The sequence below is a fragment of the Sapajus apella genome, unplaced genomic scaffold (assembly GCF_009761245.1).
Source record: "Sapajus apella isolate SASKATOON/1434 unplaced genomic scaffold, GSC_monkey_1.0 scaffold161, whole genome shotgun sequence".
NCBI classification, from domain to species: domain Eukaryota; kingdom Metazoa; phylum Chordata; class Mammalia; order Primates; family Cebidae; genus Sapajus; species Sapajus apella.
Window position 1 is genome coordinate 2,268,892 of NW_022437101.1, and position 15,337 is coordinate 2,284,228.

General features: G+C 34.9%; 1 protein-coding gene across 5 annotated transcripts in view; it reads right to left on the bottom strand.

Annotated features, from left to right (window-relative positions):
• The window catches only part of PARG (poly(ADP-ribose) glycohydrolase), a 116,180-nt gene that overhangs the window by 39,038 nt on the left and 61,805 nt on the right, over positions 1 to 15,337 (bottom strand). For all 5 annotated transcript variants that reach the window (XM_032266855.1, XM_032266856.1, XM_032266858.1 and 2 more), the window contains 4 exons: positions 14,495 to 14,574; positions 10,413 to 10,473; positions 6,712 to 6,787; positions 2,431 to 2,578 (listed from right to left, as the gene is read on the bottom strand). In XM_032266855.1, the coding sequence (XP_032122746.1) occupies positions 2,431 to 2,578; positions 6,712 to 6,787; positions 10,413 to 10,473; positions 14,495 to 14,574 (365 nt within the window). The remainder of the gene's footprint in view (positions 1 to 2,430; positions 2,579 to 6,711; positions 6,788 to 10,412; positions 10,474 to 14,494; positions 14,575 to 15,337) is intronic.

Genomic DNA, 15,337 nt, shown 5'->3' on the forward strand with positions numbered 1-15,337 from the left:
CAGAGGGGGCAAAAGAAAGCTGAAGCTTCTTCAAAGCCCAATTCTCAGAGAACAGTCATTATTTGACCTGTCTGGTGGTCCCCTGGAGGGCCCGCTCAGAAGGCTATCTTTGCTTGCCCAGTATGAAAAGCCTAATTCTTGTGAGGGTTTGCTGAAAACAATTACAGGCAATTGTTTAACACTGAGACTTCTTGAGGTGGTCGCTAACAACTGGGGCAAATAATAGGCTAACCAAAAGCTTCAAAGGAAAAGCTGAAGAATGAGATGTCCACCAAGGGCTTTGAAAAGTTCTAATATATTAAAATCATAAGGAATCTAGAGGGCTCATGCATGACCATGGCCATATCAATGCTCAGGAAAAAAAAGAGAAAGCCCTCAGCTCTCTCTTCTGCCTGACCTTTACAGGAAGTGAAGCCTAAGGCAGCGGCATCAACTGCTTAGTGTAGTGTTGAAGGTGGGCTGCACCTGCACATAGAGCCCTTCAACAAAGACTGAGAGACTTATTAGTTTCAGGCATCTAAGGAAATCTGTTCAATCACTAGCTGACCACTAATCTAATGAGCAGGGACGTCACTGGCCATACACAAGAAAGAACATAGACATCACAAAACTTGTTTAGAAAAGTCATTTAAAAAACAGCAAGAATGATGAACTGTGATGAAAATCTGATTTCCAGGGTCACATTACATTATTTAAATGTCAAGTTTTAAACAAAAATTAGGAGACATGGAAAGAAATGAGAAAGTATGGCCCATACTCAGAAAAAAAAAAAAAAAAAAAGCAGTCATTCATTAGTAACTGTCCCTGAGGTGCCCAGATGTTGGACTTAGTAGGCAAAGAATTTACATCAGCTGTTTAAAATATACTCAAACAGCTAAAGAAAACTATGTCTAAAGAACTAAAGTATAAGAACGATACCTCTCAAATAGTATTAATAAAGGGATGGAAATTATAAAAAATAAACAGAAATTTGTCATTGAAAAGTACAATACTGGAATAAAAAATTCACTGGAGAGATTGAAAGCAATTTAGAGCAAACAGAAAAAACAATCAGTGAACTTGAAGATAGGATGATTGAGACTGAGTCTGAGGACCAAGAATAAAGAATGAAGAAAAATAAAAGAGCTTCTGAGACCAGTAGAACATCAAGTGAATCAACAAATACATAATTTGGGAGTTCCAGAAGATAAGGAAAGGGGCAGAAAAAATATTTGAATATATAACGGCCCAATATTTACCAAAGATTAATCTAAACATTCAAGAGGTTCAAAAAACTTCAAGTAGGATAAAGTCAAAGAGATCCACAGGTAGACACACCACATTCAAATCACTGAAGGTGAAAGAGAATCTTAAAAGCAAAACATAAGAAAGAAAATACACTCTTCTAAAAGTTGTCTACAAATCTCTCTGAGGCACAGGGTGGCTTTAAGATTAGACCTTGGAGTCTTATTTTTGTCATGTATGTCTTTGGAGGTAATGTGGTTGGGTACAAATTTTATATAATTCATGGAAACGGAATAACAATAAACTAAATTCTTCAACCCAAATGAGTGTTTAGAACCCTAAACTAATCTCTAAGCAGTAACAGATTCTAAGTGGAAATAAAAAATCCACTTTTGCAGGAAAAAAAAATAGTAACAGCAACTGATAGTGCATTAATGGCACGTATGTGGGAATACTATTTTAGGTACTTGGATAAAAGGCTCAACTTACATACAGTCCCTGATTAAGAGTTTATTAAGAGATATGATGTAATCACTATTTTTCTTGGCAGTATATTCACAAGAAAATACTGTTATATAGTGATATCTCAGTCTGAAGAAACAAAAAATATTTAAATTTCTGTAACAGACCTAAAGTATACATTTGACTATATTTCCACCCTCCTCCTCCCATATTAACTTAAAGAAATCAAGAAGAAACACTAAGATAATCAGACTTTTAGGATTCAAAATTAAACAAAAGGTTGTTGATTTATTTCTCTAAACACTGTTCCTGTGCTGCTTATATTTACACAATGTCTTCATACTAAAGTACAACAAGCCACTTGAAATTTATTTTTAGTAGAAACAAATCACTCTCAAAGTACAATGAGAGAATTATAATAGAATACATACTCAAAGGCATATCACTATGTTCTTCTTAGGAGCATTATTTTATCATAAAATTTCAGACTGGGGGTAACTGAATTTTTATCCCTGTTCCTCAGATAAAGATGTCAGGAAAGAAAAGATAAAGATAGGATGTCTTACTTAAAATTAGGAAAATAAGGCTGTAATAATTTCAAAAACTAAGTATAAATTAATGGATAAAAATTTTGGGACTAACGCCCATAGAAGACAAAAGCTATCGTGGGTAGCCTCTACTCTTCATGATAGATATTCACAGATGGGGAAGACTACCCCATTTTCCAGGCTTCCCAAAACTAACCTGTGATGATTAGACATTCATTGTGATCCAGCACCTCAGTGAAGAGCCGTGAAACAATCAACTCAGGATTGATTAAAAATCGGATTTCTTCTTGCACAAGTCCTGCACTGGTTACACCACCTCCAACAAAACGATTTGCAAAATCCACCTGTTTGGGGAAATGTGGCATGTTAAATAATGGTCAAAAATACCTACATATATGATCAAGAAGCACACAGTTTCTAAGCTCTCATCTTTTCCTCTCCCATGAAAATCAATCCCCAAATAAGTAAACTTCCCAGGAAGGGCAGATTATGGTTGCTTACACTCTTTCCATCTCACTACAATTAACATCTCTGCTTATTTCTCTAGATCACAGAACCAGAGAAGGATCTGGAAAATGGAGCTTTTAGGTAAAATATTATGTATCATACAGACTCTTGTATATAAACCTATTTGTGTCTCAAGGGCCACAAATCAAGGGGGTTCTTTATCTGGGAAGATTTCAAAGTCATTCTCCCCCATTCACTACTCAATTTCCCTTTATGTATTTCACGTGACTTTAATAAAATCACACATTTCTTATGTAATATGGTAACCGAACACTTGCCCTAAAGAACCGAAAAGTTTAGTAATCAACTTTTGGGGTCACCTTTTCCAACCTTATTGGAAAAATAAAGAGATAGAATTTTTGTCCTTCTAAATTCAACCCCCAAAAACATGAACATTACAAACTATTTTTAAAAAATGTAACTAAGGAAAAAAGGAAGATAGAAAACCCAGTATAGCAACAAAGAGTCAATTAAATTAATTTGGTTGGAAACTCTAAGGTTTATGTGGAGTCATATGGTGGCATCCCCAAACTCCTACTATTAAGGAAGAGTTACACAGTCCTCCAGAGAAACTGAACTCAACTTGCTGGCATTACTTCCATTTGTCCAGTGTGTCCAGCACTGTGCCACCCTCATGAGGCAACATGTAAGAAATAGCAACTATCTTTTCCTTAGTGAGATCATCTGAGGAGTTAGATTACACACACACACACACAGACACACACACAACTTGTGTACATATACAGTCATACACATAAGTAAAATAGAATTTACTAAATACCACAAGGCTTATATGCTCTCCAACTATTCAAAAATATATGATTTCTTAAACCTTTAGTGTTCTCTAAAGCAACTGATACTAAATGACAATCTGAAACCTATTTTATAAAATAATAAAACAAGAATATGAATCATTTTATATGTAAAAATATATGTGAAAAGAGACATAAATTAACAAAAGGCGAAGTAGTTTTACCATAGAAGAACTTAGAAAACACTAAAATATACCACTAAGGAGTTCTTCAAATGAGTTATCAGAATCATATATTTGGATTTGTATTCTGGAGTACTAAAATCAACACTAAAAAACCAGAGTAACTTAGGAAAATAATTTTGGTGAAACCAGTTTGTTGATTAGAATTAGTTACCTACTACATATGAGGTCTGGACTGGGTGATTCATGGCTTAAACTGTTCAATTCAATAAATATTTACTGAGTACTGTGCTGGGAACCATTGGATACAAAGATGAATAAGATGTGTATGATTCCTGGTCTCACAGCATTTGCAATCTAGACGGGAATCAGGCAGAATGAGAAGATGATTATTAAAGAGCTTGTTACTATGTATTTGATACTTCCTAATAATACAATTAACTAAAATTGGAGCAGGAGAGGAGCATAGAAAAGCTTTCAAGAGGATGTGGCAGCTGACATGCAGGCTGAGGGCATAGCTGCATAAGAACACAGGGAAAAAAATGTAAATCGCTGTATGAGGGGAATGGTAAAAGATTCCTCACGCTAAGCATGCAGTGTAGAATAGGTGGAAGCTTACAGTTGGTGATAAGGTGGTCTGAGGTCTAAGGAATTTTTACTCAATTTCCCCAGAACCTCTGAAGGTTCCAGGAAAGATTTAAGTAACACCTGGACCTATGTTTTAGAAAGATAATTCAGGCTAGAGTTTAAAGGATGAATGGAAAAGTGTAAAATTGAAAGTAAAAAGGCTGGTTAGGTGACTACTGAATAGTTTATACAAGTACTACTAGGGCCTCAAAAAGGAAAGTGGTAAAGTAAAGGAATGAGAGGAAACTTAGTAAAGAAATAAAATGGACTGCACTTGAGAGCTAAGAGACTGGCTGAGTGCCTAGAAGTATGATGATATTGTGCCTACAAATGAGAAACAGACAAGGTTTAAGATCGGCTTAACTTAATTTTTACTGGAATAAGGTACATAACAAAAATAAAAAGATAAGGTCTATCCAACTTACGTTTTACTTGATAATGATCATGAAATACATTCAATGTGTATGATATTGTTCACTCTTTGAATAAAAGGACAATATTTTTAATTTAAAAGGTGTGCACAGAAATAAAGACACTAAACTCAGCACACCTCTAAAGGCAGGAGTCTTTTAGAAAACCAAAGTTTTACTACTTAAAAAAGTTCTTAACAATAAAGACTCTAACAGTTGAGAAACCTGTTCCAGTACATGAAAACAAGAATGTGAGTGCATCTTTATTTTTAGCCAGTTATTTTCCAAGTCACTTTAAAGCTACCTGTTCAGACTACTCAGCTTCTGAATCATAACTTGATGAAAAGACAGGAATGATAACACTCCTCAGAGAGGTTCTGTTGTTGCCATTCAGCATAATGTAATGTATATGCTACACAAGGAGCTTTGTAGCACTGCAATACAATATTTATTCCCTGATCTCCTGGGGAGACATGGCATGGGTAGGGAGAACAGTTAATAGCAAGAAGCCCTTACAGTATTCTTTTAATCTGCCGAGGTCTCACATTTCATCTATTCCAAGGAAGTGGGGAGGATCTCAACCTAAACTGTTGTTAAATAAATCCTTGTCGAATTATACTGTAATGAAAGGTCAGCCTTCCTGTGGTGCTAACTAGCAGTAAATTTGTTTAGTTCACGTGTATTAAGAATCTCTCAGTTTATCCAAGACTTCAAAGTAGGAAAGAATTTTATGAAGAGAGGAATGTGGGGGAAGATGTGATATTAATGTGAACGAATATTTAAGTCTATTTTAAGATTATTTTTTAAACAGAGAAAAGATATAGGATTAAATGCAAATTTAAATATGTTTTGTTCTGTTTTGTTTTTGTTTTGCCAAAGTTAAACACAGGAAAAATATTAATTCAGCTGTTCTAAGTATTTTTGTTTATAAGCTCAAATAACCACTGGGAGAAGGTGACTTAGAAGAAAACATGGTTTATCTCTTTGAAGATTTTAATTACAAATATGTCCAAATAAAAGACCATTTAAAAAAGAATCTCAGTTTCATTTAAATAATAACTAGACACAAATTTTATAGTAAGCCTTAAGTTATTCAAACAAATCAGTCCATTTTCAGGCAACTGTTTTCTTTAGATTCTGAACCAATATAAGCACCAAGTAAGAATCCAAGAAAAAAAAAAAAACTATTCTCAGTATAAATGAGATGGTATACAAGCTTCTTTCAAAGAAAACTCAGTTTACAATGCTCTTATAAATGGGATAAGGACACAAAACACTAACATTTTGTCTCTGATTAATGAATTTTAAAGAAGCACTATAAATCAAAAGGTTAGGTTAGATATTACTATATTTTAAACATGGGGTTTTTGTTAACCTCCTTCTCTAAAAATACTTTTTAAAGGTAAAGGCAATAACAGATTATTAACAAAGATTGAAGGGTAGACAGAATTACCTGCTTTTAACAAGGAAAAGACATAGCAAGCATAGCTAGCTCAAATGCACGAAACTTTTACATATAAGAGAGAAGCCTTTCTTATCAATCAGTTTTAGATGTCTGTCCCCTCAACCTAAACAAAGCTATTGGTGGCAGAAAGACATCTCAAGCTGGTCATCAACTGGGGCAGAGCAAGAAGAGCCTTTAAGGAAAAAGAATGAAAATGTTTGGTGACAGTCTGTCAAGACTATACCCTGGGAACTTCCTCCACTGTCAACCTACAATCAATGTCTGAACCAAGAGGACTGATGCTGTCCAGATCTTCCAATTTTCTGTCAAAGGCTTTTTAGAGAAGCACATATAAGAAACAGAGTATACCCTGGCAAATAACAACATTACCAAGGCTGTCAAAGTGATCTGTTTGGTGTTTTTCTTCATTCTGCTATCGTGCTTCTTTGCATTAAATCAGTTTAGGAGACAAACAGCTTTTCAAACTTCTTTTGCGTCAGAAGCTTGACAAGAGAAAGTCCTAACCATACACAGGCACTACTGAGATTCACCTACCTGTAGCATGCCTCTGCCATTTCCTTCTATGGTGCCTTCGTAAGTGACATGCAATCGTGTCAAGGGTTTTTCACATCTACAATGTAAAAAGATATTCCCTTACTTATTATTTTCATGACAAGTCATTCACTCTGGACAAATCTGAAAATACAAGCGACTATTCAAAAACTGAAACCACCCCAAATCTCAAAAGCCAGAAACAGATGCCTACTGTTAACATTCTTGGTATTGATCCTCCTCATTCAAACACGTAAATATACATATTTAAATTAATATGGATAACATACTGTTTGAAACCTGCTTTTCCTCTAAATAATATGGAAGATTTTCTTCTTTAAAACAATTGAAAAACATTTTAAAATATAAAAAAATAAAGATCTATGAAATTTAGTTATGGCTAGAGTTGGCAATCTGAGGAAAAATGTAGAAAAAATGTGTCAGTAAATCATATATGATTCTCATATGGCCTCTGTTTTCTATTTTCACTGTTTGATAACCAGGGGAGGGTGTGGGTGTGGGTGTGTGTGTGTGTGTGTGTGTGTGTGTGTGGTGGAGATGTCTTGATGAAAATACAGGGTACTTTTCTATTAATAAGTTTAACAGATAAACCTAGTATCTGTAATTCAAAAGGTATAATTATTTTTTCCCCTTTCAACCACAGTCACTGAGGTATTTACTTGGCTTATATTAACAACAAATGTCATTGTATTAACAGCATTTGATAACATTATTTTACTTATTAGATTTTTTCCCCTGATCACTCACTGAATAAAAAATAGAAATTATTATGAATGTAACAGAGGAGATCCAAAGGTCTAACTTACATAAGGGTGCCAATAATCTTTTTTGGGGGGAGTCGGGGGGGGGGGGGAGAGGATTCTATTTTTAGAAAATAGTCCAGGAGGTTAGCTGGAAAAGTACTGAGAATTGCTTGATTCTTTCCTGGTTTCAATGAATTTAAATACATTTCTGGCAAAACTCCAGCCGAACAGACTGATAGCTTTAACTCAGAAGGTAATTCTGTACAGGTTCTGTCTAAGAGCTTTATTTATATTAACTACTTGAATCCTCTCAACAACCCTATAACTATCTCCTTTCATAGACGGGAAACAAAGCACAGAACTTCTAAGTAAGCTAATCAAGACTGGTAAATAAAGTAGCAGAGATGTGAAACTACGTAGTATCACTCAATTGTCCAAGCTCTGAATCAGTATGCTCTACTTTTAGAAAAATTACTTTCCCAGTCTCTTGTAGAAAGCAGTATCATAAGTTTGATTTTTTTTTAACTTCCTTTTTAAGGTCCTACTTTCCTAGCCATTTTATTCAGAGGAAGACCCCTGTGAGCATACTACTAAAAAGATAAAGAAGCATAATCTAAAAATCTCTGGGCTGTCAGTCAGGACTTCAGAAGAGGAATTCCATCAGTTGTCAACTATTTCCCATGACTGAAGCTAGAAACTTTATAGTATAGCTCTTAATAAAATTATGAAATTGCTAAAAACTTTTTTTGGGTTTTGTTTTGAAGCATCTTCTAACTTCCTGATAGGTCATCCTCTATACCCCTGCTTCAGGAGTCAAAGACATAGATGATTAGGGCTCTCTGTGATGAAGCTTGGCAAAAGTATTTGCTGATAATCAAAGGGTTAATTATACCATGCCAGAAACTTGGAATTCAGAAAAGCCTCTAAGCTCCTGGCACCCATTTGGCCCCTTACTCTTGGAAACACCAACAATCCTCATCTCTTCTTCATTCTCCCTCTTTAAGTGAATGCATGTTTCTGGTTCTGTGAAGTCTGGGAGACTGATTTTAATTACATTCTCCAACTCACTTAAGAAGCAGCTAAAACAAAAAAGAGATCAATGAAATAAAAATAAGTTAGCAAAGTTATCAAGTTAAATTCTGCCTATCAAAATTAAGGGGACAATCTTGGTCTCACTTAGAGGCAAAGTTACTGTGTATCATTGACACAGCAGCCTTGCCAGTCTCTGCATTTTGACCTGTCCCTTTTCTCCTACATGGTGGTAGAGAAATGGGTGTTCTTTCACATTAATGCCAAATGAATGTCAGATGCAAAGTAGAGATCCTGGATGAATTAAAAATAAGCCCTCAGATTTATCTGTAAAATCTACAGCAAAGTAACAGGAACAAAACATCTGCATTACTATGAGAGATTAATAGAAGAGTGAAGAAAAACAATCTTCTGCACCACAGAGATGACACAGCAGAATGGTACTTTTAATTCCAGGCACCATATTTTAAGAGGGCCGAATGAATGGGACTATGTTAAGAGCAGAGATAAAGGGTTTAGAATCCATATTACACGTGAAATAGAAGAAATGAATCAGTTTAGTATGAACTTGTGTGCACTGTTAGAGAGGGAAGTAGGTCAAGAAGTCATTAAGATACATGAAGGGGAGTCAAACAAAACTAAAAATTCAGATTTATTTATGTAGCTCCAGAAGGAAGAACCAGGAATGGTGGAGAGTGAATATAGAAGACTTTTAGTGAATGAAAGCATGAGATGACAACACAAGGAGCCACCAATGGAAGTAACTGATGTGAAACAGGGAATCTGCCATCACGGAAGCTATCCAGTTTCCATCTGTCGCAGGTATTACAGAAATGATCAACAGTTTTAGTAGGTGGCTGGGGTTCCTTTCAGATCTAACATGCTGTGATGCCAAAATGCTGTACATGTTCTCATCTTTTTCTGGCTCATTGTTTTTTCTCTCTTCAGGTTGCTTAACCTTTTATCTACTTCCCTCTATTAATAATCATCTAAACCATGCACTTGGTCTTCTGAAGTAAATTTCTTTTTCTTTCGCCTCACAAATAAACATCTTTGATGGATGAAAACACCACAGGAAAGCCACCTACGCAGATATGACTTCTCAGGTTAACTTCTTTTAAGTGATTTCCATTCATCACTAATTCCAAACCAAACAATTACAAACTATCATAAAATTATTAGAAAGTGAAAATGGGAGGCATTGGTTAAATATGTGTTTAGTATGCTTCATCATGTATTCAAACATATTTAAAAAGTTAATCCACACTTCTTTAAGTGTACTGGGGGACTTGCTTTAGATTAAAAATAAGTTAACTATTTCAGGACACTAAGGCTCTTACAAATCTGAATTAGCTCAGATTGGCTGCTATCTCTTCAATATTTTCTGATAAATAAGTAACAAACAGTAAATACCAACTTCCACAAAATCTACCAGTAGTGCACATGGGCAGCCAAACTTAAAAATTCTTGCCACTCAGACAAATTTTACATGGTTACTGTTCACTCAGATGTAAATAATAAAAAGACTTCTCAATCTCGTCCTCCAGAAAGAAAAGCCATGAAGTTCAAACACTAACCAAAAAAAGGGGAGGAAAAACATTTAAATATTTATATTCTTTTTATTAGTATCTTCACATACAACACTCCTCAATTCTAAACAGGACTTTCTTTCAGAAGACAAAAGAAGACAAAATGGTAGAAATCAAAGAGTTATATAAACTTTGATTTAAAAGGCACGAACTTTTCAACAATGAGAGCTATCAATAGATCATTTATGAGTAGAAATTCCCTGGCAGTAGGATAATTAGAGGTTGGAAAACCATCATTCCAGGTGTATAAAATAGAATCCTCTCACAATGTAAGAGTCCTTTAGTTCTAGGCATCCAGGATTATTTTTATTATTATTGTTACCTTTCCCACTCTGGAAAATCTTCAAGACTCTGTCTTGTAAATGTCACCAACCCAGTAGGTTCTACAGAAGCAATAAAAAAAAAATACCCAAAATAAGTTTCAATTTTGAAAAGATTATACACACATACATACACACACACTCAGTAAAAGAATCTAACATTGGCTATAAAACTCATCAGGAAATATCAAGTCTAGCATTGGAATATAACAGAATACTGATTGAAAATAATATTATCCTTACAGTAGAAACTCCTTCTACACAATAATAAGCCTTCGCTAAACAAAACTAAACAAATAATAGCACAACAGTAGGATTTGAGTGCTGGTACTTTTTGGTGAAGTTTTTGAAGCTGAATACACTTTTTAAAAAAAAGCATTGAAAAAAAGAACGTACAACTGGTACACCAATAAAGACAAAATTGAATTCCAATTTGTAGACTCCTTTACAAAGAAAGAACTTAACCCTACATTCAAAGACTGGTGAACAGATACACATTTATGTACTTTAAGGTAAGTGAAATGTCACAGATTTAAAAAGGAAATCATTTACACATCCTCTGGAGTCAGTACAGTTAAGTCCCGGGCTTAGATAGTGGGCAATCACTCTACTTGTTAGTAGAGTCTTAGCCAGAGGAAAAATTACTGGTTCTAGGAGTTTACAGAACAAAGATGACATATTTTTCAAGGAGCAATGAATTTGGAAGAATTAAAACGAAGTACTATTAATGCAGTCAATAATTTTAGAGAATGAGTTCCTTTTCTAGTCAGATTTACTTTTTTTAATGCTAGTAACAAAAAGAAACAAATCAGCTGACCAGAAGTAATTTGTCTTGATTCAAATCAAAGAACAAACTAAAAAGGCCATGCCATTTCTGTTTTCTTGAATAGAAAAAAAGCTCTTAAGGAAAGAAAGAGATGTCAGGAACTATTAGTGATGACGGAGTACAGCCCAGCAAAATCCTGGCCATCATCATTTCATTCCTATACACAATTCCACATTTTCTTGTTCTCAGTCAAAAGAAAGCACCACTAAAAAACCATATGGAACAGTTGTGATAGAAAACAAAATTTTGTGTTAACATGGGTCATACTTTCTTTAGATATCTAACTTTAAGATAAATGGATAGCATATTTAAAACTCACAAGTAAGTGGTCAAACAACTCAAACACTAGAGAAGCAATTCCATGAATATAACAGAACATCTATCTTGTCATTCAGTAACTTAGCCGAGAAGTAAGAACATTAAAATGTCCTTCATATATACAAAGAGATGCTAAGATAAATTCATAAACACTGCTGGCAAAGCAAGAAAAGGCAGAAGAACATGGTTTCTTAGATATAATTATTAACAAAAATGCCTTGAGAGCACATCTGTTAGCTTTCTTTCATAAAAAGGGGACTTTCACCTCAGAATAGAACACTTTGGTTAATCAAATACTTCCCATAATAAAGTCACAATATATGCTACATATAGGTCATAAATTTCAAAAACCTGATCTATAAGATACTTTATGTAAAACTATGTAGAAAATAATTTAATTAAGAAGGCTCTTTAAACTCTTTCAGTCTCAAGATCCTCATCAAATATAAAACATACATGTTTAACAACAGCAAAAAGTTGGTCCTGATGGAATTCTAGTTTATCAATTCTAGAAGGCATGTTTTTTCACTTATTAAATTTCTGAAACTGAAATACATCTTTTATAATAGAGGTATCTTACCATAGGTCTAGACCAGAGGTGAATTTATTCTGCTTCTGCTGTCATCTGGGAGCACCACGAGCCCAATATCATCTGAATTAAATCGTTTGTGGCAGGCCTTTATGGACCACAGTGGTGGTAACAGTGCACACCCAAAGCTTAGGGCTTGTGGTTCAAATTCTCAGAGAAACGTTTTTTTCCTTTCTCTATTTAGTGCCAAGGTTGAGACTTGCACATTTCTTTATGGTCCCTTTTCTGGACGGTCAAGTTAATTTCTCATTTATCCTTAGGTGTAACACTCTTGTGAGTCAGGTCTCCTACTAAACTCCCTGTCCTGCATGTTTTTTTCCTTCTTAGAGGGATATAATGTAATAGCACTTAAAAAAAAAATCTATGACATCTTAGATTTGGTGAAATACAGTTACCTTAAATAAGCTTCTGAAGTCTATTGAGTAGGCTCCAGGACTTCTATACAGTTACTCACTAAACTGCAACCTCTTTTATTCTCTTTAGTATTTCCTCCTTAAGCTGTCAGCTTTACATACTGAAGACCAAGAGCAATGTTATATTGTATTTCTACAAAGAAGTTAATTACCATGTATAGTGAATAAGTCAGAAAATAAAATGTCTACTTATATTTCTTCAAAGTCCCAATATTTACAATGGTATATACATTTCTAGTTGAAAAAACAAACTTTTAGCTTTTTCCTCAAAGTATTTGAAATTCTAAAATTTAGAAAGCCAAGTAAGTTTTTAGAGAAGACATATGTGATTTGACTCCCAGGACAAAAAAATGAACTCTGGGTCAGGCATGGTGGTTCATGTCTGTAATCCCAGCATTTTGGGAGGCCAAGGTGGGCAGATCACAAGGTCAAGAGACTGAGACCATCCTGGCCAACATGGTGAAACACCAGCTCTACTAAAATACAAAAATTAGCTGGGCATGGTGGCAGGCACCTGTAGTCCCAGCTACAGGCAGAAGAATTGCTTGAACTCAGGAGGCAGAGGTTGCAGTGAGCTGAGATCACGCCACTGCACTCCAGGCTGGCGACAGAGTGAGACTCCATCTCAAAAAAAAAAAGTGAACTCTTATTACTTAGTTATAATAATTCTACTTAAAATGGCAACTCAAAGTACTGTAAAAACAAAACAAAAAATAAACGAATAGTAATAATTCTAATTAGACCTAGAATAGCCAAAAAAAGTAGTCATCTTTTTAACAAGTCATTACAATACAAGTTCTAATTTGATTTCATGTCTCATAGGTCCAAATGATTCTGCATTTTAATATTTCATTCAGTACAGGGCACAAAACTGAAATTCAATAAACTACAAGATAAATAATCCCACATCAAAGAAGCATATAATCTTCCCTTAAACATCAAAATCCTGATAATTGATTTCTTTCTAAAAATTTAACAACGTCCAACAGCAACACATTCAATGGGGAAAATGCCAAGTACACTGTAATGCAAGAGTAAAAGAAGGATATGAGAAAAATGACCTTAAAATATTCAAAGACATGTTTTAAGACAATCCTACAACCCAGAACTGAAGAAAAGCCATTTCACTTGACCAGCTTGACCTTACCTACTTAGCACAAAGAAACTTTTGAGGTGTACTGGTTTTCACTCACTTGTAGGAAAGGCTACCCATTGACCATAGCTTACATTTATTAAGCATGTATCTTCTTGTTTAATATCTGTAACTACCCTACAAGGTATTGGCCATTATTATTTCACAGATGATAAAACTGAAGCTTAGAGGTGTCAATAAACTCAACCATGGTCATTCAGCTTCTGAGATAAGAGCAGCAATACCAATTATTATCAGCTGGTCATTACCAGTATTTGTTGGACTGTCTCAGCTGCTATCAGGTTCTGGGTAAGCAAGAATATTAAGGTTCAACAGAGGAAGATGGAGATATAAAACTCAGTACAAAACAGTTTTATAAGAAATCCACAAAGGGCTTGGGGGGGCACAAAAAAGAGGAATGGATAGAAAAACAATGAATTAGTTGACTTATACAAATAAACAAGTGAATACTTCTTTAAATAAAGAGCATCCAAAATTTATTTCCTGGTCAATATAATTTCTCTGGTTTTTATTCATGAAAATCCTTTGATGTATATTACAGATTTCAGAGAATATGGGTCTGATTTCAGAGTATGTAAACCCCGCCCCACTACATCTGTAGCACACATTATGCTTATACACAACACAAGCATAAAATCTAGGTTATAATATTGAATCATTACTACTGTTTCAATGTGGTTGGAACAGGAAGCTTTACATTAAACACAAAACATTCCTCATGTGTCACTTGACTTGAACTGTTCCCATCAGCAAGAAAAATTACAGTAAGAATGAAAGGAATTTACTTTTCTCTGTGACTCTTCTAAAGTAGCAGAAGAGCGTTTTAAGTTTCTCCGGTTTCCTTGATGAACGTCCCTCAAACAACCTAAAAGAGATAAAAAATAAGTGAGTGGAAGATCAGTTAAAATGCCTTAATAATTCACAAAACTACATCCATATTGCAACCAAGTAATAACAAGAAATAATTCTTCCAGAAGACAATTCTGTAAAGATAAGAACTGGAAAATTGGTTTAGATTCAAACAGTATCTGGAGAGGACTGAAACCAACTAGAACCAGGCTTCTTCAAAGCTGTTCAAATCAGACAGCATTTGCTACCAACCACATTTCTCCAACCTATCTTCCACCATGGAGAAAGCACCATCTAGCCCCTGAGTCAATTAGGGTCAGTCAGTTAATGCACAGCCACTTTCTCAATGGCTAATAACATTACACTTCATAACATTATTAGGTAGTTTAATAACTACCAAAACAGTACCTGAAAAAAAAAATCCCTATATTAGCGTTTGCGATGAAATGAGAGTGGAGGGGAACAGAGGTTCTATACACAGGCAGGTATGACAAGATATCAGGGCTCAACAGTCCTTGTCACTTAAACAAATATATTCTATTATGAACTGAATGCTTGTGCCCTCTCAAAATTTATATGTTAAATCCTTAATCCCTAATGTAGCTAAATTTGGAGATACGGCCTTTGAAGAGGTAGTAACGGTTAACTGAGGTCATAGGGTTGGGATTCTCATCTGATAGAACTGGTGTCATTTTAAGAGTAGGTGAGACTAGAGTACTCTCTCTGCCACGTGAGGACAAGAAGGCAGCCACCTATAAGCCAGGAAGAGAGCCGTCATC